Below are 22497 nucleotides of genomic sequence, written 5' to 3' on the forward strand. Positions count from 1 at the left end.
TAAATGTTGCCCATAGTCCATTAGCCCATGCCAGGAGACTTGAAGGTCCAAGCCATGTTGCTATATTGCAGTGCTGGGCACTGCTGCAGTGTCTTCCTCTCTTGCCAGGGCTCTCCTGTTAGGCATCTCTCAGGCACAGATGGCTCAGGTGACTGTCCTGGGCTGGCCTCAGGAATGCATTGCATCCTTTAACTGCCAACTTCAAACACAGCAGCTTTTAGAGCTTTATGTTTATTTCTTTTAACACCACACAGCTCCATGCTGGACAGCGCTGGAACAATTTAATTTTCAGTTGCCTATCTTCAAAAATTTACTTGGGTGAATGTGCTATCAGCCCTTTATTTCTCCCTTTCATAGCACAGTAGTCATTTAAAACAGAGGATGCATATATATGCATCAAAGAATATGATATATATATATATACACTAAAGAATAAAGTGATGAGAAATCTGAATATGTGCAGGGTAACTAAGAGGTAAATCCAGCCCTGGAAATAAGGGCAGGTCACATGAGTAGAAGAAAAAAATTTAACATAGGCAAAATTGGAAGATAACAGTGATGCCTTTTATAAAGAAGCTGTTGCTGTATCATTTGAAATCAGCAGAGAATCAGTCAGAGGAGAGAAGGCAGATGATAAATGATTCATTTGCTTTCCTCCTCCTTGAGATCCCTTTCTTTGCCAGCTTGAGTTAACAGATGTCTTAAAGATTATGAATTCACAGGAAAAATAATGCAAGACAATGGGCAGCCAAGACAGTATTCTGATAGTCTAAATATTTTGTTCTTCATATGTTATCAGCTATTGAATCTCAAAATCTAGAAAAGCTCTTGTATTAAGGAAGGAATTTGCTCACAAACACTTTGGTTCAATGAGAAATGGTTCTTCTGTATTTGAACTATAATCTCTCTTGTTCATTGTGATCCAGCCTTTGGCTACAGGTAAGTCAGCTGGGCCTGGGGAAACATGAAGACTGATTTTCTGTTGTGCTGTACATCAAATAAAGTCTTATTGCAGAACTTGGTGATCTTTGGTGAGAATGAATTCAAAGGACACTTATCTTTAATGGTATGAAATCCTTCAAGGTTAGCTCAGTGCAGTCTGTTTTCAGCTTCAGTATGGGACCATTTCTCTGCAGCCACTATTCATAGGTGGGATTCTTGTATGAATATGCTAATCCCTTCAGGGATGGGGAAGTTCCACCCCCCAGGTTTGTGTTGAAGGTGCCAAAGAATACTTTAGGAATACCGAGATTTGTTACAATGAAAGTTTTGCAACCTAAAACAAACATGACAGTGTATTCTTTGAGGGTTTCTACATTGAAAACACATTGCATTTACAGTACCAGAAGCAGAATAAGATGTGAAGTAATTATTCTGACTCAAAAGGGCTTATTGATATACTCCCTCTTTAAGAGAAAGGCTAGACACATTGGTGAATATCTTGTCATTTATGTGTATCTCTGTGCAAACTGAAGTGAAAACTGAAGAACTGAGGGCTCTGAAGTGGCTGCCAATGCTGTGCACTGTTAAATTACCAAGGAGTTGTGTTTGCAGAGCCACTCTGTGCTTGTCTGCAAGCAGATGTGTCACCATGAAGTGCTAAGTTCTGTACTGCAGCCCTGCTCTGCAGTTAGATGGACGCTCTGTCTTCCTCTGTTTCCACACACAAATTTGGCTTTGTTCACTAAGCTGTGCGGAGTTCAGAGGTCTTTTACATGCATACATATCCATTGCAAATTGATTTACAAGAGCATGTTTACACTCAGAGTGAAGGCCAAATGGTCATCAGATTTGCTGTCATTCCAGCTCTGGGTTAAACTTAATCTGCTGGAAAAGGATATAAAACAGTGCTGTGTTTGCTTTAGCCTGTTGCTACAGAGTCATCATCCTACCTTAGTGCACGCTTTTTTAAGTATAAATGCTTTTTTTGTCTTTATAAAAGGTTTAAATTGCAGTTTTAGTGCAGGCTTCATCTCTCTTACTGGATTGTAAGATACTGAACATCTGTGAGCACCACAGAATGACAAAACTGGGTAAGTGGTCTAAGAGCACTTTTTACTCCAAGAAAAAAAAGTTAAGTATTAAGTTACTTAAAGGGCTATTTCTGTAAATAAAAAAGCATGAATCATCTCAGATGCAGATGATATTTTTCTTATCAGATATTTTTCTTCCTTCATCATCTGTCTTGCAAGGCAAAAGATAGTGAATTACACAAAGCCTTAAAAATATTTATATTGATCTTTCCTTGCAGCATAAAGATATCAAGTATCTTTTGTGAGGTATTTGATTTGAAATTTTTCTCTGAGATATGGAGTCATATAGACTTGCTTTGGTAAATTTTTTCCTCTTAGGTGTTGCTAGGTGTTTAAATAAAGGTTTCTATATTACTGGATTTCATTACTCAATAATGTAAGCAGCACACACTTAATGGGAACAGCCAATATTCATATGAGTTCTCAGGTGTTGGCTTTTGTAGAGATATTTAGACTGATATTAGTAGATAACTTAATATTTACTAATGACTGTATCAGGATATGGTGTGGCTCATAGTAGCTCTGTAAGCAAACATGCTACTGCTATTCACAACACAGAAAATAATTCTAGCCCTGAGGACAAATATGAGCATTAGCCTGGAAGTGAAGTTGGCTGTGGCTGCAGCTGTGCTGTGGGAATGCAGCAGAATGCAAGGCATGACTGGAGGTGGCTGGGAAAAGTAATTTGAAATTCCTTGATCATTCAAAGGCTGCCAATGGAGTCTGCAGACTTCACCTGTTCCCCTTCTCCTAACAGCACCACAGACTAATCAGAAAAAGCTGATTATCTTTGATCTTTTTAAAGCAAGATTTTAGTGGATATTTGTACCTGCAGTAGTGATGAAAGCACGTGATAAAAGGGCTGTAAAAGGTGTTGATCCCATGGTACTGAGGGGGTCACTGGCTGCTGTCTTACCTGTCAGCATGTCATATTTCAGTTGCTTTTCTGGTCAGGGGCTTTCCTGTTTCCTTTCATGTCTAGAAGCTTTCTGAGTAAGGCTGTTTCTTGTATTGCTTTGTAGCTTCAACATCTGAAGAGGGGTGTGGTGACACCAGAGTGTGCTTGGGCCTCTAGATAAGAGTGAACACCATACTGAGACATGACAGTGCTTCCAGTGACTAATGGAGCAATTATAAAGTTTGACTATTGCTTTTCATGTAACAAATATAAAAGTCTTTAAAGTAATGAATGATCAGTGGGTTGAGATTGCAGCAAGGTTTTTAGGAAAGCTTTTGTGTTCATAATGCTTAAATGGAAAGCATTTTTAAATGTTCTTTCAAATTGATAGAATAGAATTGTCGGCTGGTTATGAATATCTCTGGCTCTATAAACAGGTGGAAAATAAGGTTAAACCTATCACTGTTGTTATCCTACAGTCTTAATCTGTATATTGAATTCATGCAGAACAGGAAATATGTTACTGGAAAAGTATGTAGTAGTTGTAAATCTTGTGAATAATAAAGCATTAGGAATATATTACAAATATTGTGTGCATTAATTTTTTCATACCCTCGCAGTGGTTGTTTTTAGTTATGGAGAAGAAGTTACTAGAGAACATTTTCTTGTCCTGACATTTTTAAGTACTGTGATTGATACATGTATTGTTCAAACTCACTCCCATCATTTTCTGCCCTCATAAATAGACTGAATCTCTATCATCCAAGTGTCCTTGTTATTCTAAATTGTAAAGACAAAATGCATCTTTGCAGGATTTAAGGGGCTTTATATTCAGGCAGGAAAACAGAATAGTTAAGGAAGCAATGAGAAAACAACTGGGCCAGTAGGGTGTTGTGTAGTTGTGAAAAAGTGTTTGAGTTGAGCACATTGGGCCTTTTATTGGGCCACTTTGGACCAGGATCTTTTCTTGAGGTTGTAAGACGCTCCATGGTTTTGGTTTTCCATTTATGCTGGATTCATGTTGTTGGTTTAGCATTAATTATTGCAGTCAAGGAAATCCCTTACACTCCAGGCACTCTGAATGTGCTCAGGAGCAGAGGATTTTGAGGAATAAAGCCTGCTTTTTGAGAGAACTAAAGCTACAAAGCAGTGATGGCAGAATTGAATGTTATACCTTTTGGCATTTTTGATTAAACACTCACTTGATAAATTACAGCTTTTTGACTGTATTAAAATATTTTAGGAAAAAAAAAGTAAGAAGACCAAAAGAACTTGATTTGTTTGTGGCATCTTTTGAAAAAGACACTATATTAAAAAAACTAAATTGCGGGCAGCCTTCTTACCATGAGCCATCACTCTTAATATTTAATCAGTTTAGTAAAAATGAATGCTTATAAATGCCACAGAGGCTTGTTTAACTGATGAGAACAACTAAAAATATATGGGAAAAATTCTGTGGCATTCAGAGTTTCTCATGACCAAAAACTGAAAATGCTGCAGAGCTGGCTAGATGCAGGTGTTGCAAAACTGCCTCCTCTTTTTCTCCAACCTTGCCTGAGGTGGCTTTTCTCCCCCTGCACAGTATGTGTAGGCTGACTTGCCAAAACAGCCTTTTGTTTCTTTTTTTGCATTTGTTGCTCAGTTTTGGAGGATAATGATACACATCTGATCTACTTGATAGAGAAGTGTTTCTCCTCCACTTATGGAGGGAACTATCTGTGTGGATCCTGTGCCAATGTTAATTTTTGAAGTTGTGGGACAAAGAATGTTAATTTTCACTTTCATTATGAGGTGCCTTTCAGGAAACCTACCTTCTGCTCAGCCATCACAGAGCTAATGGTGCCTGGTGTGGTAGAGGGCCAGCAGCAGCAAGAAGAATTGATTTATTTCAATTTATCCTATTTGTTTATTGCTGTTCTGGATATATATTCCTGCATTCTTGTGCAGCCCTCAAATACTAAAGTATAGCATAAGATGCCCTTTAAGACAGCAGGCTATTTTGGATTATAGAGTTTTCATGATGGCAGCTGAGAAATAATAACAAATCTGAACACGAGGAGTGCAATTGAGGGCTCCTCCTGGGGCTCTTTCCTCTCAGCAGAGCTGAAGGACAGGTGGTTGTGTAACCCTGCACGCTGAGCTGCAGCGTGCCAGCAGCCCAGGGAGGAGCCCTGCCAAAGCCCAGCTCTCCATGAGGTTTTGAAATGTCATGGCTTAATTGCCACAGGAGCCACATGCCTGAGTGCTCCTGCCCAGGGTCTCAGTGTCCGTGGTGCAGAATGAGACCCTTGGTCCCACCCTGGCTGAGTCATTTTCCCAGTTTGCCAGGGCATCTCTTGGCTTCCTAGTGTTAGCTTTCTAGAATTTAGGATTTGTCTCTGGGCTTGTGTTTCAAGGCAAATTTAATGTAGTTTCCTAGGCTTTAGGAGCACTGCTGAACTGGAAAGTGAAGTGTTTGCTGTTTGTGGATGTGTTACTAATTTCTGTTTGGTTTTGTTGCCTTTAATGGCAAAATGAACAGATTGTACAGATAGTCTAGAGGAAAATAAAATTCTAGATTACAAAACTGACTGATGGCCTAGATGCCAAATATGAAAAAGAGTTTTGGTTTTTTTTAAGTTGTTGATTTGTTGCATGTGTTCATTTTGTATTAGCTCTCATGACTGCAGCAAGCAGAAAAGTAATTTCTGTATTTTTTGCATCTTTTCAGCATTTCTTGATGCATTTGTTTAATGCATGTTGTTACCTCTTGGAATGAAAATAAAGTGTTGACAGTGGTGGGTTTTTTCCACTGCTAAGAGAGGCTTATCTGAAACTGATCTAACAGAGATCAGAGTAAGACCTGCAATGTAATGTCATTAGAGATTGAAAATCTGTTGAAAAGGATGGATACTCTGGTATCTTAAAATGAGGTAGCACAGTTGTTGGCAGTCTTTAAGAAAGTCATCACTTTTTAGAGGTGTTTGTGAATTTTACTCTTTATTTAAGTTGGCCAGAAGTCAAGACAGCAAGCTGGTAGTAAAAAGCTAATAATTTTGGAGAGTACTGTGTAGGAATCCATGTGGTTTAATTATGGTGAAGAGAACATAACAAAAACTGATTATGCACAGTGGTTTTCCAATTTAGAGCTATTTTATGTCATTTACTGTGTGTTGGAAGTGCTGATGTGTACAGGCAGCTTAAGCTTAAGTGAATTATGTGATGGAACATACAAAAAGTGGCAAAGATGCAGCAGCAACTCATGTTTGCTTTTGGTTTATTCAGATGTTTTCTCTAGAGATCAATACAAAATAACAGCAAAGACCTAAGTAGTTGGCCACTATCTCAAAATTTAGCTAAGGGGATAAAATTTTTTGGGATTCTCCCATGATGTATATACAATGAAAATGGCAAGAGAAAGGACCTGTTTGGGCCATTTGGAAATCTTGTGTTTCTGAACTTGCATTTTTAAACTTGGTCTGTCATCCAAGAAAGAATATTTTGGTTTGTATATGCCTTCTTGTTCTTTAGATACAGATGCTACAGATATCTATTGTCTGCAGTATTTCTTGAAGCTATTTAGATGATGAAGTTTAACAGGTACTAGAATTTGTATATTTGATAAACTACCACATTTTCAGTTCTGCATGTGGTTGAGTTTACTATGTAGTTTAATACTGTATTTTACACTTTCTTTCTTAAAGATAGATTACAAAGTATGTAGCCTGCATGCAAAGTCCTAGGGTTCCTGTTAGTTTGGAGTTGCTTTGTCTAATTTGCTTGTGATGACTTAACTGCATTCTTGATTATGTTTCTATTCCATTTATGTGCATTTTAAAACTTTCGGATTAAGAAAGAAAAAATGTTGGCAGTGTATGGTTAAACTTTGGAAGTGTCTTTTGAGTTTATTTACAGATATTTATCTGATGTTTCCTTCTGCTTTGGGTTAGGCCTGAGTGATGATCTCAGCCTCACTAGTGTTGTGGTTCTGCCTGTCACACGCACAAGCCTGGCTCCAGCTGTGCATATGGAATTAACTTCTTAGTTAATTTGCAATTTTCTCCTAAAAGCTTTTGACCACTAGTACTATGTTTTTGCTGTAAGTTGCTTCAGTTAATTACTGCTGTTATGCAAAAGAATTATACCCATTAAAAGGCCTGATTACTGCTGCATGTTTTTAACAAAAGAATAAATTAATTGAACAATGAGGCTTGCTGTTATTCTGTCAGTGCATATGTGTTAAAATGAGATGGTGTTAAAAAAAGGTGTCCTCCAGCCATTCAGGTTCCTCACAGACAAATCTTGGCCATAAAATCCAGAGCAGCAGCCAGATGGCTGAAAGTTGGAAGTGTTGCTGTGGAGTCTAGCAAGAGAAAACACTCCTGGGTACCAGTAGAACATTAACACACTCAGAGTAATGCACTACTTGCAGTGATGCCATTCTGCATTGTGGCTTAATTGTGCTTGATGGAGTCCTGCAGTCTCTGTGATTTAGCTGCACATGTCAAAGCAGAGCAATTCCCAGTTCATCTGCCTGTAGAAGAACACAGCAGCTTTACATAACCCGTTTGAGAGAGTACTGGAAGCACCTCAGATATTCTGTTTCCCCTCAGCTCCTTCAGTTTATTTTTCTCTTCTCTGGCATACCAATGCCACAAATTCAAATGAGACCAAAAAACCCAAACTAAACAATCCTCTCTCACAAACACATCTTCACCCCCAGTGTGTATTTCCCCACCCAATATTCCCTCTCATCTTCATTCTGTTTTCTGCTAGACAGTTTTGTTTTCTGCTAGACCTCAGCAGGTGTTTTTTGTCATCCATCCAAAGCCATTCACCCTTTAACAGCACGTGGGTGATGAGAGAGTTGGAATTGACATGTCAAACCACAGGTCAGAATTACACTGCCAAAGCCTTCCAGGAAAAGAAGGAAACTGGAACTTGACCATTCTGGAGCCTTCTAAAATCAGAATGGTGTTTTTGCTAGTGGGTGGGGATAAGAGGATGGAGTTCTTGTGTTGTGGAAGATAGTGACAGAGTCCACATTAGAATTTAGTATGACTAAGACTTCATTTGAAGTCTTATAACACTATCTTCAATACACTTTAAGTAATTTAAAAAATTAACATTTTTTATGCCGTTTGCTCTTAATTAGGTAATTTTCTTAAAAACAGCTAACTTTTGGAAGGAAGTTTGCAGTCCTACCTTTTTTCTTAACGTGTGCATTTTGATACACACAGTTGTCATGGATAACTCGTGTTTTGCTTCTGCTTATTGGTAGAAAGGAACTGGCTGAATCAAAGGGGGGAAAACTCATTTTAGAGTGTTCTCCTTTAAACTGTCTTAAGCCAAGAAAAAAATTCAGTTATTTAAAAAAAAACGAAAAGGGGATACAGTAAGCACCAAGGCTGGCTGTGCAAAGCAGCTGCATATAGGTGCATAGATTAAAATCTATACACGTATATGTGTAAAAGTCATCTTTAGTTATGCAATAGTTGCCTTTTATCTTTTTACACATTAGATTTAGAACTAGTTTCTATCTGAATCATATCAAAGCTCAGCTTATCTAGTCAGGAGACACTGACTGAACCAGTTCCCCCCAGTTACGGATACAGCTTTAAAGATGGAAGAATCGAAAGTCAGACTGAGACTGATGGGCAGATAATGTCATGTGCAGGAAAATCTGAAATAGAAGACAGGAAATTTCTTCATCTTGTCATTTTTGTCCTCATAGAGCAACAGGATAGGCTACAAAGACATGGGCATCAGGGAAGATTAGAGTCTACAGAAACCACCATATAACCCACTCACACATGCACATGTCCATATGAACATCTGTTTTGTGACAGAGGTTTTGAGTTTAAAAAAGGGTAGTTTGGATTTGAGAATTCCAGTTAACTTTGAAATAGTTTACTTCCTATGTTGCTTCTGCTGCTGCTGTGCTTTCCAGCTAATCATGAGCTGTCAGTCTGTGCCCTTTTCTGGGTCTGATGTCAGCACCTAAGTGCCAGTGCGATTTTTTTTTTTTTTTTTTTTTTTTAGTGTAGCATTGCCTCAGCTCTTGATGCTGCTTACAAAGGTAAGCATTGAATGCCAATGTGCTGTCATTGCCCCTTCGTTCCTGCTAATGCTAGAGGAGGATTTAAATGTATGGAAAGGATGCTCTCTCTTGCATGTTTACAGCTGGAGGAAGCCCCTTTGTGGCCTCTTGCTGTCAGAGGCAAAACCACCATTTTAAGGATCCGATCAAACACCACCTAGATTACACCACAAATTAGATTTGTGGCCTCAAAGATTTAGTTGTTTCCTTCGCTGTTTCAAAATTCTAAATATAAGTTACTAATTTCCTTTTCCATTTGGCCTAACTTTAGACCATTTAAAGTTAGTCTGTTCCAGCCACACCAGTAGAAAAAGGGCTGTAGAGCTCATCTCATGTTCTTCTCAAGTGCACCAAGCGTTAGCATGCACATAGGGACCCTCAGCACCTTCTCCTTAAAAACAAAGGTATTCACTGCTGGATCTGTTGTCTTGCATTAGATCAGAGGGAACAAATAATTGGTGCATAGAATCAACTAATTGGTACATAGAATCTGTGTATCTTGCTGGCTAGCTACCCCTCACTTAGGTATTCCTTTAGAGAAAGATTTGGAAGGAGAGGGGAGAGCAGTGACACAACCATGAGACTAATAGAGATAAATGCAGACTTTCACTAGATTTTGTGTACAGTAATAAAATAACTTTATGGATTGGGAGGGGGAAGGATTCATACAGATGTATTATTAACATCCAGAATTTTGTTTATTTCTTACTCTCAAAAATATTCTCCAAAGAGTCACACAATACTTATTATTAAATAGCATGACAACTGCCATCTGTCACATCAGGAAACATCAGCATATCAGTTGCTATTTGATGTTAGAAATCATAGTGGGAATGCTATTTTTAGGGCAGATAGCCAGCCTCTCTTGCACAATCAAAGAAGCCATCAACATAGAAGGTATTTATTATATTTAAGTTATTTGGAATGCAGTTGTGTAAAGTTGTCAGTTTAGGAGCATTTTAGTTTAGATGGTGAAGAATGAGAAGGCATTTTAGGTGGAAAAACAGCCAATTTGAGAGAGTTTAGTTACACTGCATTAAGGTATCAATTTTAACATTCAGAAAGCTGCCACTCATCCAGGATTGCAGTGGCAATGAAAAATATTATCAGAAAGCTAACATCAGTGGATTCCTTTCTACCTTCTTTCTTTAGTTTCAATTACTAGATAAGGAAAAAAACTTGTAACTCCGTAACTTTTTTATCACTATTCACTCTAGAGCAGCATTATCAAGAGATGTTGCAGAACAAAAAGTAGACTCACTATAAAATCTACTTCTGTAATTTAATTTCACATTAAGACCATGCTTGGAATATGTTTACACTTTCAACTTTGATGCTGAGCATTGAGCATGTTTAACAGTCGAGAGAAATAGCGTAAGAGAAAGTACATTTGCTTGTGTAGAGTGCCTGTATATATTTGTGTGGATACAAGTATATAAATTATATGAAATAGCATGGTTTATACAATGCACACCTTCTAGACAAGAGAGAATAGTTAGAGAATTCTGTGTTTTGAATAAATTCTCTCATCCTACCTTCTGCTCCTCCACCATATTCCAACACAGTCATGATTTGCATCAGCAAGTTGTACTTCAGCTAACAGAGGCTAAGCAGCCAGCTTAGCAACTTAATTTAGGGAAACTCTCTCGTCTCATACAACATAATTGCATGTAAGCTAGCAGATCTGGCAAACGAACCTCTGGAACAGAGTATTTTCACTAATCTCTCTTGAAACTCTGATGGCAGAAGTGTCAAGTTGGGGTCTTACTCAAAGCTGTGGATTCACAGCCTGGACATCCAAGCTAGAAGAGAAAAATTGCTGTTAACATAATTTCCAGTGTCTGACTGATTATCAAAATTAGCCTGTCTTAACCTTACTAACTCAATTGCAATGGTTTTCCTTCTATTTTCTTTAACCTAGCGTTAGTGCACCTTACAAATACATGTGCACACATACACACACACACGCACACACACACACACACATCTGCATGGTATATAAGTGTGAGTTCCTGCCTGGTGCAGCAGGAATATCTCTGTGACTGCCCCACCTCCCTGGTGCCTTGGCATAATGGGTGTGAGGCTCTACAAGTGGAACTGGACAATGGTGACAATGGTGCATCTGCCTTGGAAATATCATCAGGGTGATGTCAGCCTATGCCCTTTGTTCAAATGGATAGCCTAAAAAACCCCCAGAAAGGCAGGCCACCATTGTGGAAGACTGTTTTCTGAAGGAAACAGAGATCCTGATATGCCAACAGGACCCACTTCTTTGGGAACTCTGCAGTCTCCCTGGGGCCAGGGTTGAAGGTGTGGATGGAAAGGTTCCTACCCTAGTACAGCCCTCAGATTATTGTCCATTATTGATTTCTCAGATAGGCAGTGATAAAGTTGCAGCTAGCAGACTAAGGGAAATCTTGGAGTTGATTATGCAGGGCCTTGGGACACCTGCTTAAGGGATCAGGAGCACAAGCAGAATTCTTCTCTGTCCTTCCAGTCACAGGCAATGAGGATGCAAGAAGACACATGAGCTGATCAATACCTTGCTCTGAGCCCTTCCGTACAAGAAGGACATTGAGGTGCTGGAGTGTGTCCAGAGAAGGGAACAGAGCTGGGGAAGGGTCTGGAGCACAAGTCCAATGAGGAACAGCTGAGGGACCTGGGATTGATTAGCCTGGAGAAAAGGAGTCTGAGGAGGGACTTCACCACTCTCTATGATTATCTGAAAGGTGTTTGCAGTGAGGTAGGAGTTGGGCTCTTCTCCCAGGTGACAAGTGACAGGATGAGAGAAAATGGCCTCAAGTTGTGCCAAGGGACATTTAGATTGGATATTAGGAAAAATTCCTCCACACAAAGTGTTGTCAATCATTGGAGCAGGTTGCCCAGGGAAGTGGTGTAGTCACAATTCCTGGAGGTATTTAGAAGGAGTTATTTAGTATGGAATTTAGGGATATGGTTTAGTGGTGGACTTGGGAGTGCTGTGTTAACAGTTGAACTAAACAGTCTTAAAGGCCTTTCCCAACCTAAGCAATTTTATGATTCTGTGAAAAAGATATAAAGAATGGTTAATGAGTTATTTGTACACCTGTGAGAGAGTTGTGGACAAGATACAGCTGAGACTTTTTTTTCCTTAAAAGATTTGGATCCCTTCCCCATCCCTCTGGTTTCTGGATTTGCCTACACCATGTGTACAGAGTATTAGCATAGAAGAGAAATTGTAGTGAATACACCTGGAAAGATCCATTGGGTGAAGTTTGTCCATCCTGTCATTAGGAAGCACAATTATTTAAATTTGAGCTCTTTTTGTACGGTAAATCTAGGCAGAAATACTAAGTATCACAGACATTCACATTCTGGTAATAATGTTCAAAGAATAATTTTTCATCTTTAATAATTTCCCATGGCTTGTCTTTGGCATGGAATTTTATTTTAATTTTGTGATTTCCTTATTTCCTTCATTTCCCTCAGGAGAGAGAAGCAGAAGAAGAAGATGTCAGGTGGCTTTCAGTTACATGCCTCAAAATGAAGATGAATTGGAATTAAAAGTTGGTGACATCATTGAAGTTGTGGGAGAGGTGAGCACATCTTTAATTGAATATACATACATGCATTTCTGACATGTCTTGTGCATGCTAAGCTCCTCAGTGTATAACTTAAACGAGACATTTTTCTTCTCTGCTATACTGACCTGTCTGGTTTGGGTTACTGTTGGGGATTAGGGGATGTTGGTATTTTTCTTATGGATTTTGTGACCCTTTTTTCCCCCCTGTAGCATTTCTGTTGGTTTTACATCAGTTGAGGTTTCAGAGTTCTGTTCAGGGAAAGAGCTCCACGTTTGTGTTACAGAGAAGAACCAAAGATTAAAGCAGAAGAAACTTTTCCCAGTTTGAGTAAGTCAGCCACAAAGAAAAGTCACCTTTGCAAAGTTAAACACATTTAAGAAATTTACTTGAATCTCTACTGGAGTTCACCTTTTGTCATCTTTGGCAGCAAATTTTAAGAATTTCATTTTGGTCTTAATCAGTTAAAAAAACCCCCTAAAACCAAAGAAAAACCCCCAACAAAATATTTAGAGACTCAAGAGCCACTTATTTTGGTTAGAACTGGATGTGAAAAATTAATCACGCGAGCTGGGAACAAATTATGCAAGCTTGCCAAGAGGGACAGAGATTTTCCTTGCATGGGTGACTCAGGCTGCAGGGTCAAGAAATGGTGTTTGCTCCCAATACCTTCAGTGTTCCATTAGAGATTTTACAAATATCTTCTTGGTAGCACGAGCACCAAAGTCAAAATGATAACGTACATCCTTTGAATAGAATACATTTAAACTCTTTTATACTTATTTACTTAGCTTTAAAAAGAAGACCTTAGTCTGCTCAGGCAGCCAACATAATGTGTGTTGCAGTTTGTATAATTTATTTATAAGATTTTATTTTCTCTCTCATAACTCAGCGGTTAGTAATTAAACATTCATTTTCTTGTCTAGGATATATAGTTAATTTACTTTTTCCTGCATCTGTCACTTAAGCAACCAATTTGAAAAGAATATAAATTCTACTGTAATCTATATGGTATCCAGCACTTTCTTATAAGAGATTAAATTCTCACATCTGAATGTAAGGAGCTTAGTGATCCCTGGTTTTGCTCTAACCTAGCTGTGCACACCAGCTCTGCACAGCATTTTTCCCCTGGAATCAGACATGATGTGTCACTGAACCGACCTTATTCTGTCTGTGAGCAGTTTTGTAATGGGGGAATTCAAGGTTAGAAGAGCATGTTTTGAACATATTGTAAACTCCACATTATGATGAGTTTCATGACATCACATGAACTGTTTTCATTGGGCAATTTGACGTATGTTTCATCTCACATGGCCACGCAAATACAACTTAAAACTTTTAAGTCTGTGTTTTTTAAGGGTAAATTGATGGAATAAAACCTTTTGCTAGTATCCAGCCAACAAATTAATTCTACTGAATGAATTATATGATTAAATAATTTAGGTGACACACTAAGCGTCTCTTATGGAATGGATCTCATCTCTTTTTAAATTTGAAAAACTTAATTATACATACCTGATTTATTTACATCCAAAAGAGACTGAAAATATCAGCATTAAAATTGAAAAATGTAGAGCTATAAAAGTGAAACATTCCATGTACTTGCATGTGTGTGCTTATAGTTAAGGGCATGTTTTTTGAAACCCACTTAGGTTTCTCTTTTGGGTGAAAGTAGATTAGCTGGCAGAAGAAGAAAAATAGGATATTAAATAGAAATTCTCAGTGTTTTAGGAAGTATTGTTGTGGGACCCTTATTTTTCATTTTGGTTGATGCTAAGCAGTTGATGTTGAACACTTGTTGTAGCTTCCTCTTCTGCTGTTATCATAACAGTATTAATTCCTCGAAAAAGTGGAGCAGAATGTGTCTTTTGAAACAGGAACTTTATTTGAAGCAGAAAGTTGCACCAACAAATGTGCTGATTTAATTGTTTACCCTTCTGCTTTTAAGTAATGCTGCATAAAGAGTCATTGCATTGAAATACAATTCATAGTGGTTTTGTCATTATACAATGCTTCTTATTTCAAATTATAAATATTTGGGGTGAGTGACTTATTGTTGAAACAATATGTCTTCCTCAGTTGTGAAAGTTGAGGGGGTTTTTGCAAGGGCCAAAATCATGTTCTGGTATTGTACAAAACCCTCCCAAAGAACCAGAAAAAGCCTTTCCACATAGGCAACAATTTGAGATAATTCTTGTAAAATACAGGTTTTGTTTATAATTACTTAGGAATAAAAACTGGAGGATATCTTCCACATTATTTAGAGCAGTTCCATGTAATTGGAACATTAATGGTAATTCACTTTCCATTTCCAGTTGCTCTTTTCTCTCATCCCATCTTTTTATTCATGAATAGGTCTCAGATTCCCACAGATAGTATTTTTTTGAATCTTCCTAAGACAGTTGATCAGTTGAATTCATTGGTTTAATTGACTTGGATTAATATTTTAAAATCTCTATGGATTTCTGTTTAGTTGAAAATAAATTGATTCCTAACTGAGTTACAGCAAATAAAACTGGTATTATTTAGGTCAAAAGACCATCTATGTATCTTCATGTAGTTACTGAGAAAAAAAGCCAACATGTTAAAATGTTGCTTCTGGTTCAACAACTCATAAAGCTTTTCCTGTTGCAAAGAAAAGCTAATTGGACTTCATTATTAGAGAAATGTGCTGTGCTCCTCCTCAAGATCACTGCCTGCAGCACAGGGTTGACAGAAGGGAACACAAGTCTCAGATGCCTCCAGCAATGTCCAAGTGTGTTTCCCCAAATTCCCAGTGAAAATAAATTACACTGATGTCACATGGGGATCTGCTGAGGATGAGGATGCCTTCCCTTCTCCCACCTCTCCATATGTAATAGCATCCAAAGCTACCCAGATCCTTCTTCCTGCTGCCAACAGATGGGATAAGATGTTTGGAGAGGGTTTTTGTGCCTGTAGTAGTGGTAGGCTACATGGCAATTCCTGTCGTGGCAGAAGTGATTTGGGCCTGTAGAGTGGATTGAAACAACAGCAAGTTGAATTTTGAACTTGTCACCAGATGGATATACTTAGAGGTTGTGTGTGTTCAGAATTTATATTTCCTTCCTATTTGTCCTAAGTAGTTAGAAATTAATTATAATAAGATCAAACATTCAACACAATAGATAAAATGCTTGTCATTAAAATAGGTTTCCATAACTACAGAGACACCGATACCCATGAGACATTAATTAACAGACTTAAATTAAAAGTACATTTAAAACTAACAAGAGAAGAATTTCCATCATTGTTTATGTTCATGTTTATTGTGTGATTGATAGCTTTTTGCTTGTCATTTTCTTACCTCATTAGCTCTAACTCTAATTATAGTTGTTCCAAAATACAACTGTAACTAATTGTCTTATTAAATGCTGATATCTGAATTCCAATTATGTTTCACCCTTACGCCTTCAGGGGATGCCAGATAATTAACCTGCAGCATGAGAGTGAGGACATTTGGCACGTCACTCAGGAGTTCTGAGGCTGCTGGCATTTGGGATTACTCTGTCACTGTGCTGCTTTTTACCTTTTGGCCTCCTCCTCCCAAAACAGCTTTTTGGCAATGTGTAGTGAATGGAGTGAAGCTCACAGGGCTTTGACTGAGACCTTCTGTAATGCCACTGAGCTTATTTCTTTGACTTTTAGGTAACATTGCCATACATTACGTGATCAAATCCTATCAGTAACTATTTTTAAGTTATAAAAATGCAAACTGAATTTTGGCAAATCTGTTGCCTCTTATTTGCAAGATTAGTGGATGGATGTTTTTTGGTCTTGTTATCAGATAAAGTGATTCAACCCATATCCAGGAACAAGATAAACTGGGAATTGAGCTGGGCTTTTCTTACAGTGACATTTTTTGGCATCTGTAGAGTAGAAAGGGGAATGAATATTTAACTATAGTGAGGGAATGGTCTGTGCCACAAATATAGAGCTGCATAAATTGCAAGAAAACAGCTGGGAATGAATGCTGGGGTTTCACATCCCTCAGTTACTTTTCTGTGGAATGCTGTGCCAGTTATTCCAGATTCTCTTCTAACAGGTTGTTCACGAGGATTTCTATGCCTACTTCTTTTTGGTTAGTTCAGGTGGTAGGGGACTTTTTTTGGGGAAATAAGGGTGCAAGTACTGATGAGTCCATATAACGTCATCCAAGTTCTACATGATTGGTTTCACAATCCCTTAGTTTCTTATTTAGAAGATGATATTAAAAAACCCCATCAAAAACCCAAACCACAAAATCAAACACTCAAAAATTCCCAAAGCACATTTTGATACTTTGAAATAAAGAACCCTGAAGCTGAAAAGATTCCCTACTACAAAGTACTTGTGCATTTTTATTTTTTATCTTCTGCACCTGAGATATCAAACAGTTTCCAGATCTATTCTGCTGTACCAGAATCCCAAGGGATGGCTGACCCCTCAGGGGCATGGCTCTCTCTGAATGCACTCCCAGAATAAGCCATCAAGTGGCACTGTAGGCACCATCTTCTCTTGAGGTCTTGCTTCCAAAATTTATTTTCCCATTGGCAGTGGATGTGATTTGTTTATTTTGCCTCTTGGGAATCTATGTTTTTAACTTCTTTGCAACATGTGATTGCTTTTGTCCTTTGAGCTCAATGTTTTCCATTAGAATTTATAAACTAAGGGAGCTTTTTTCCTCTGCTTTCTGTGCTCTAGTTCTCTTAAAGCAAAAGAAAATCTGTTGACCTTGAACTTCTCTCTCTCCTGTTGTCTGCTTCTGGCATTGCTTTTATTCCTGGGACTGTGTTTTAGTTTCAACAGCTCAGAAAGACTCTGTTATGATCCAGGGAGACTTTCTTCCTTTTGAAACCTTTCCTGACTCTGAGCTTCCCTCATTTGCCTTAACTAAACTGTGAGTAATCTGTCAGCCTAACAGGCAAAGCTGCAGCTTGTAGAACATCTTGTGGGACTGGCTAATAGAGGAATTTATTGGAAATACACTTTAGGTCAGTGATTCCAAAGAGCTGAACCTTTTAATCATTTACCAACTTTAGCCTATTAATTATATAGCAAGGTGTAAGCAAGAAGCTGTGGCAGCCCTAGATTTTCTGGCAAGCTGGTAGAACTTCTTTTCCAACATGGGGACATGGACTGCCAAATGAAGCCCTCCTCTTTTTAGATTCATTGGTTCAGCACATGAATGCTGGGCATAAATCAGGACATAAACGTATAAATTCTGAAAGCACTTTGTTTTAATAGCATGGTAACAAATTTTATTGAGTTTGTGCCTCCAGATGGATTACCCCCCATGAATAATGGATTTTCATTTGTAAGGTTTTATTGGCTGTGAATTATTGCAACTTTTCAAACCAAATGGTAATGGAATGCCCCAGTTTGGGATAACTAAATCCTGGAGGTTTTTTAGTGTCTTGTATTGTATGGATTCATCTCTAGCTGGTGTGTTTTAAGGCCTAAGGATATGTAGCAGATAGCTTCAATGTTTAAAATACTTAAAGCCTTTGATACTTTTGATGAAAATTTCCTAATAAACCTTTGGGAGGCCCAGTTTGACCTCAATCTCTAATGTCTTGCTAAGATGATTCTGCATTTCCCTTGTGGAAGAAACCCCTTGGTTTTGCTTTAGATTTTTTTCTGAATTTGTAGAATTATTGCATCCAATATGGTGTTTTCAGACAATTTTTCAGTCAACTGAAAAACTTAAAATATGCGAATGAATTATCTGAGCATATTTATGTGTACTTTAGATTTAGCTGTCTAAAGATCTTTATATATATATATATATTTCTATACATATAGATAGAGATCCATAGATCAACACATCACATAAAGTGCTTATTTTAACTGTAAGAAAACTCTGAAGAGAACTAAGCAAGTTATAGTAAGAAAGTAGAAGTAAGAAAACTCTGGAAGAAGTAAGCAAGTGAAAATTACTTGAGGAAAAGATGGAACTGAATGATATTAGTCACATTATTTGTCAAGTAATTTCAGCATCTTGCAAAGCAGGGACTTGGGAACTGTGTAAATCCTCTAATTAATCTTCTGGTCAATCAGCTAATGCAGTTATGGTTTAATATTTAGCTCTAATCAATATAGCCACATGGGAATACTGCATTAGAAAAATTGAAATATTTTATAGCTCAAAGAGTCTTGGCCATTTTGTGTATTTTCTATATAACAATAAAATTTTATATGGAATATAACATTTATATCAGATGGTCTTTAGAGATATAATTTGTAGAGTCTGAGTGCTGTGTATCATGCAGTTTCAGGTTTGCATATTGCTTTTTATTAGTCTGGAGAGAAGAAGGTAAATATTACCTTTTAGAGACTCTGATACTGTGATGTAAAAACCTCCACCTCACTGAAGGGATTGAGTGAGATGTGCGCATTCTATCTTTTCCAGAAGCAGCAGGATAGTAAGATAATTCCCAGAGATGTGCTGGAGCTCACCAGTGCTACCGAGGCATTGAGGGAGGGGAAGTTTTGCCAGGGACAAGTACTGAAATTAAATGAAAGTCTGGTCTGAACTACTTTCAAATTAAAACAAAAATTCAGCTCATGAGATCAAGAAATGTGGTGTTTTTGACTAAAATGTCTCATGTAGCTAAATTGAGAAAAATGCACACATTCCTCTACATTTTGAGGCAATATTTAGTTGTATTATTGTGAGATTTCCTTCCTAAGGACTCAAGTCTTTTCACACAAGATAAGTGAAAAGACTTTTCACAGACTTTTTTCTGTGATAATTAGCTAGGTTCATTTAAAGTGTGGGGTTGTTTTTTTAACAATAAAGTTAACTTTCTCTTTTCATAACTGGGTAGAAGGTAGGCAGAAAAGATATGAGTCAACCATTATTGGAGACTGATGTGTCACAGACCTACACTGTCCTCTCCTGTCATATTTTTAGTGAAGGGACAGTGTCTGACAGATGAAAAACATTTATCTATCAAGAATGTGTTTAGCAGATGCATATAATCAGTAATTTCTTGCAGTGCCATTATAACCTAAAGGCATTTCTAAGGGCTGTCATTTCACTGCCTGACACCACCATTCAATCCTAAATGGGTTATGGAGGAGGGAGTTTGCAATTTTAAAGTGATATTTTCTCTTAAGTTTTGGCTAGGTAGTGTCTGTCCTTGCTCCTCCTGACGCTATCATTATTATTATGTATTTCAGTGCCTCTTTGTAAATCTCGAGTCAAATATGCATCAGTACTGGTCTTTGTTCTCCACAGGTTTCTTACATTTACACATGAGTGATGTAGCAGCATTCTGAATTTCTAAAATACAAAATTTCTGATTTTGATGGGGAAGGCAGGAATGTTTTCATTATATTAAGATAACTAAATTAGATTCTCTGAGTAGCCCTTTTTAGGTGTTTCTCTTTCACCATTAATTACTTAGGGAATTCAAACAGAATCTGCAAATCACATCCACTAAGATGGTCTTGAATAGCCATACAGTGTGCACTGAAAATTTACTGATCGAATGGATATCCATAAAAGTTGAAATTATAGCGATACCATGTGCTCTCTAGTTGCTCTTTTATCCTTTTATTTAATGCTCATCCGTGCTTCTGACTGCTGTCAGCACTGCTGACATTTACAGATGGGTTCATGCATCTCTCTTGTTTTCACTTATGAAGAAAAAAGGAGAGGTGTTCTGGCTTGGAGCCCATGCCATGTGCTCCTTATACCTGAAATTAATTAATATAAACTATTCATGACTATTACTGTCATTTATTGAATGTATATAATGGTGCTCAGTAAAGTGTTGCTTATGTAAAAAACCCCTTTTTTTGTCTCTGTGCAGGTGGAAGAGGGCTGGTGGGAAGGTATACTCAATGGGAAGACTGGCATGTTTCCTTCCAACTTCATAAAGGAGCTCTCTGATTCTGATGATGTTGGAATAGCACAGGAGGAGCAACTAAAGTCAAGTAAGGAAAAATTTTATTATTGATGTACTGTATGTATGTTTGTGTCTTTAGCTCATAACACATTGATAGGATAGCACATTCTTATCTCTTGCTGGGAAGTGTTTTTGAATGCCATGATCTTAATTCATGCTGAAAGGGTCAGAAGATGATGATTTATGTATACCTGCAGTGCTACCTGAGTTGCAGCATTGTCAGTGCTCTCTGAGCTGTGTAAGCCTTGCTGAGCCACAGCAGACCAAGAGGAGAGAGAAGGCAATGATGATGACTGCATTTGTATTTCAGAATCAGTTACAAGGGAATTTTTGTCCTTAGAAGTGGAAAGTACAAAGTGGCTTATTTAAAGTGGAGGGATTAAAGTGCCATGCTTTCTATAACAACTCCAGTAGATGAAGGATTGATAATTACTGGTGTGGGACATGCAGCACTTTTTCCCTCCAGGTGCTGAGCATGTTTCTGTCACCTCCGACACCCACTGCCCCAGCAGCCAAAGGGAAAGGGGCCAGAACTGGGACATGGACTTTGTTCTCTCATTTACAGTGGGCCAGTACTGCTGCAGGTGAAAAGCATGTTTGGTAACTAAGTTTGCAATAGTATAAGCATGGGAGTGGGTTGTCCTATTTATAACTTCTCGTGGAGAATAACCTGAACCAAAAGTGTGCTGTTACATGAAATGGAAAGCTGTTGGTCCTCATGTTTTTTACGTTCTTCAAGCAGCTATTACCTTTTTTTTTCCTAATTCAGTGATCAAATCTGACTTTTCAGAGAAAAAAAAAAAGAAGCCAATTCTATTTGCATATTTCAGGCTAATTCCACAATACTTGCCAAGGTCTTCCTATTTTTAGCACTGCAGATGTTCATTGCTATGTAGCATTCTCCTGAGATCTCTGAATAAACAGAAGTCAAAGGACTACCAAGATCCTTGTGAGCTGATTTCAGCTGAAATTTACCAAAACCTTTATAGTTTACTCTGTCAATAAAAGGTAGAAAATTGTAACACTTTTTTCTGTTTTCCTTATTTTTCCACTTAAGGCAATTTTTTCACCCTTATTCCATAGCACAAAAATAAGATCCTGAAAGCCCTGACATTTGCAATTATGGAAATATTTTATCTTTTTTTGTAATGGAGTACATTTTCATGTGTGAATGTGTGCTGGTGACCTACACCAGTAGGTGGTCAGTGCAGTTCAGGATAATTAAATGTAACATTCCTTCAGACTGGAATTAACATATTTTAAACTTTAAATTTTTTATGTGATGGAGAGGGAGAAAGGTCATTAAGTGAAGGTGCATGTTTCAGTGAGATTGCAAACTGCTTTCTATAATCTGTATATGCTCTCATTAATTATGTTAATCAATTATAAACACAGTGAGTATTGGAAGAACTAATTGTGTAGGGTAGTTTCAGCTCTGGAGTCTGTAGTGTTTGGTACTATATAAATGAACAAGGTAGGTGATAATGTTCAGAATGGAATACCCCAGTGTTTTCTATATGAATGAATGAGTATTCTTTCTTTTCAGGTAATTTGTTGATATATACTTCATAATAAGCATCCTAAAAATGGCTTTAAACAAAAACATACATTGGAGTGTGCAAAAGCAGCCACAAAGCATTAACTCTTGATTCCATTATGGTCCATGCTTTGTTCAGACTTGGATTTGTGTGCTGGTTCTGTCAGTGGAACCCAAGCCTGTGATACTTTTATGAAGAAGACAGCAGTAACACAAATATTGTTTTGCATCTTTAAATAAATTGAAGGTAACTGTAGGTGGGAGATGGGTTTCCTACTTTCATGTATATAATTTAATTCTTTGGAGATGCTTTGTGGCTATCTGAGGAAGTGTTAGATATGCCTATAAATCAAAGGAATGGTGTAAACCTCCTGAGAGAGAGACAGTGACTCAAGGAATGCTGAGATTGTTATGGGGATTTTAATGTTTTTTAATTTATTTTTTCTTCAAGTAAAACTGTAAATTTAAGAATTGCAT

The 22497-nt window shown here is 37.7% G+C and overlaps 1 protein-coding gene across 5 annotated transcripts in view; it reads left to right on the forward strand.

Annotated features, from left to right (window-relative positions):
* The window catches only part of SH3KBP1 (SH3 domain containing kinase binding protein 1), a 211463-nt gene that overhangs the window by 93271 nt on the left and 95695 nt on the right, over positions 1-22497 (forward strand). For 4 of the 5 annotated variants that reach the window (XM_063182713.1, XM_063182721.1, XM_063182728.1 and 1 more), the window contains 2 exons: positions 12479-12585; positions 20388-20511. In XM_063182713.1, coding sequence (XP_063038783.1) covers positions 12479-12585; positions 20388-20511 — 231 coding nt within the window. Of the gene's footprint in view, positions 1-1889; positions 2034-12478; positions 12586-20387; positions 20512-22497 lie in introns of those variants that run through there. The other variant, XM_063182743.1, reaches the window with a different exon arrangement.

Source organism: Melospiza melodia, chromosome 2, assembly GCF_035770615.1.
Source record: "Melospiza melodia melodia isolate bMelMel2 chromosome 2, bMelMel2.pri, whole genome shotgun sequence".
Taxonomy (NCBI): domain Eukaryota; kingdom Metazoa; phylum Chordata; class Aves; order Passeriformes; family Passerellidae; genus Melospiza; species Melospiza melodia.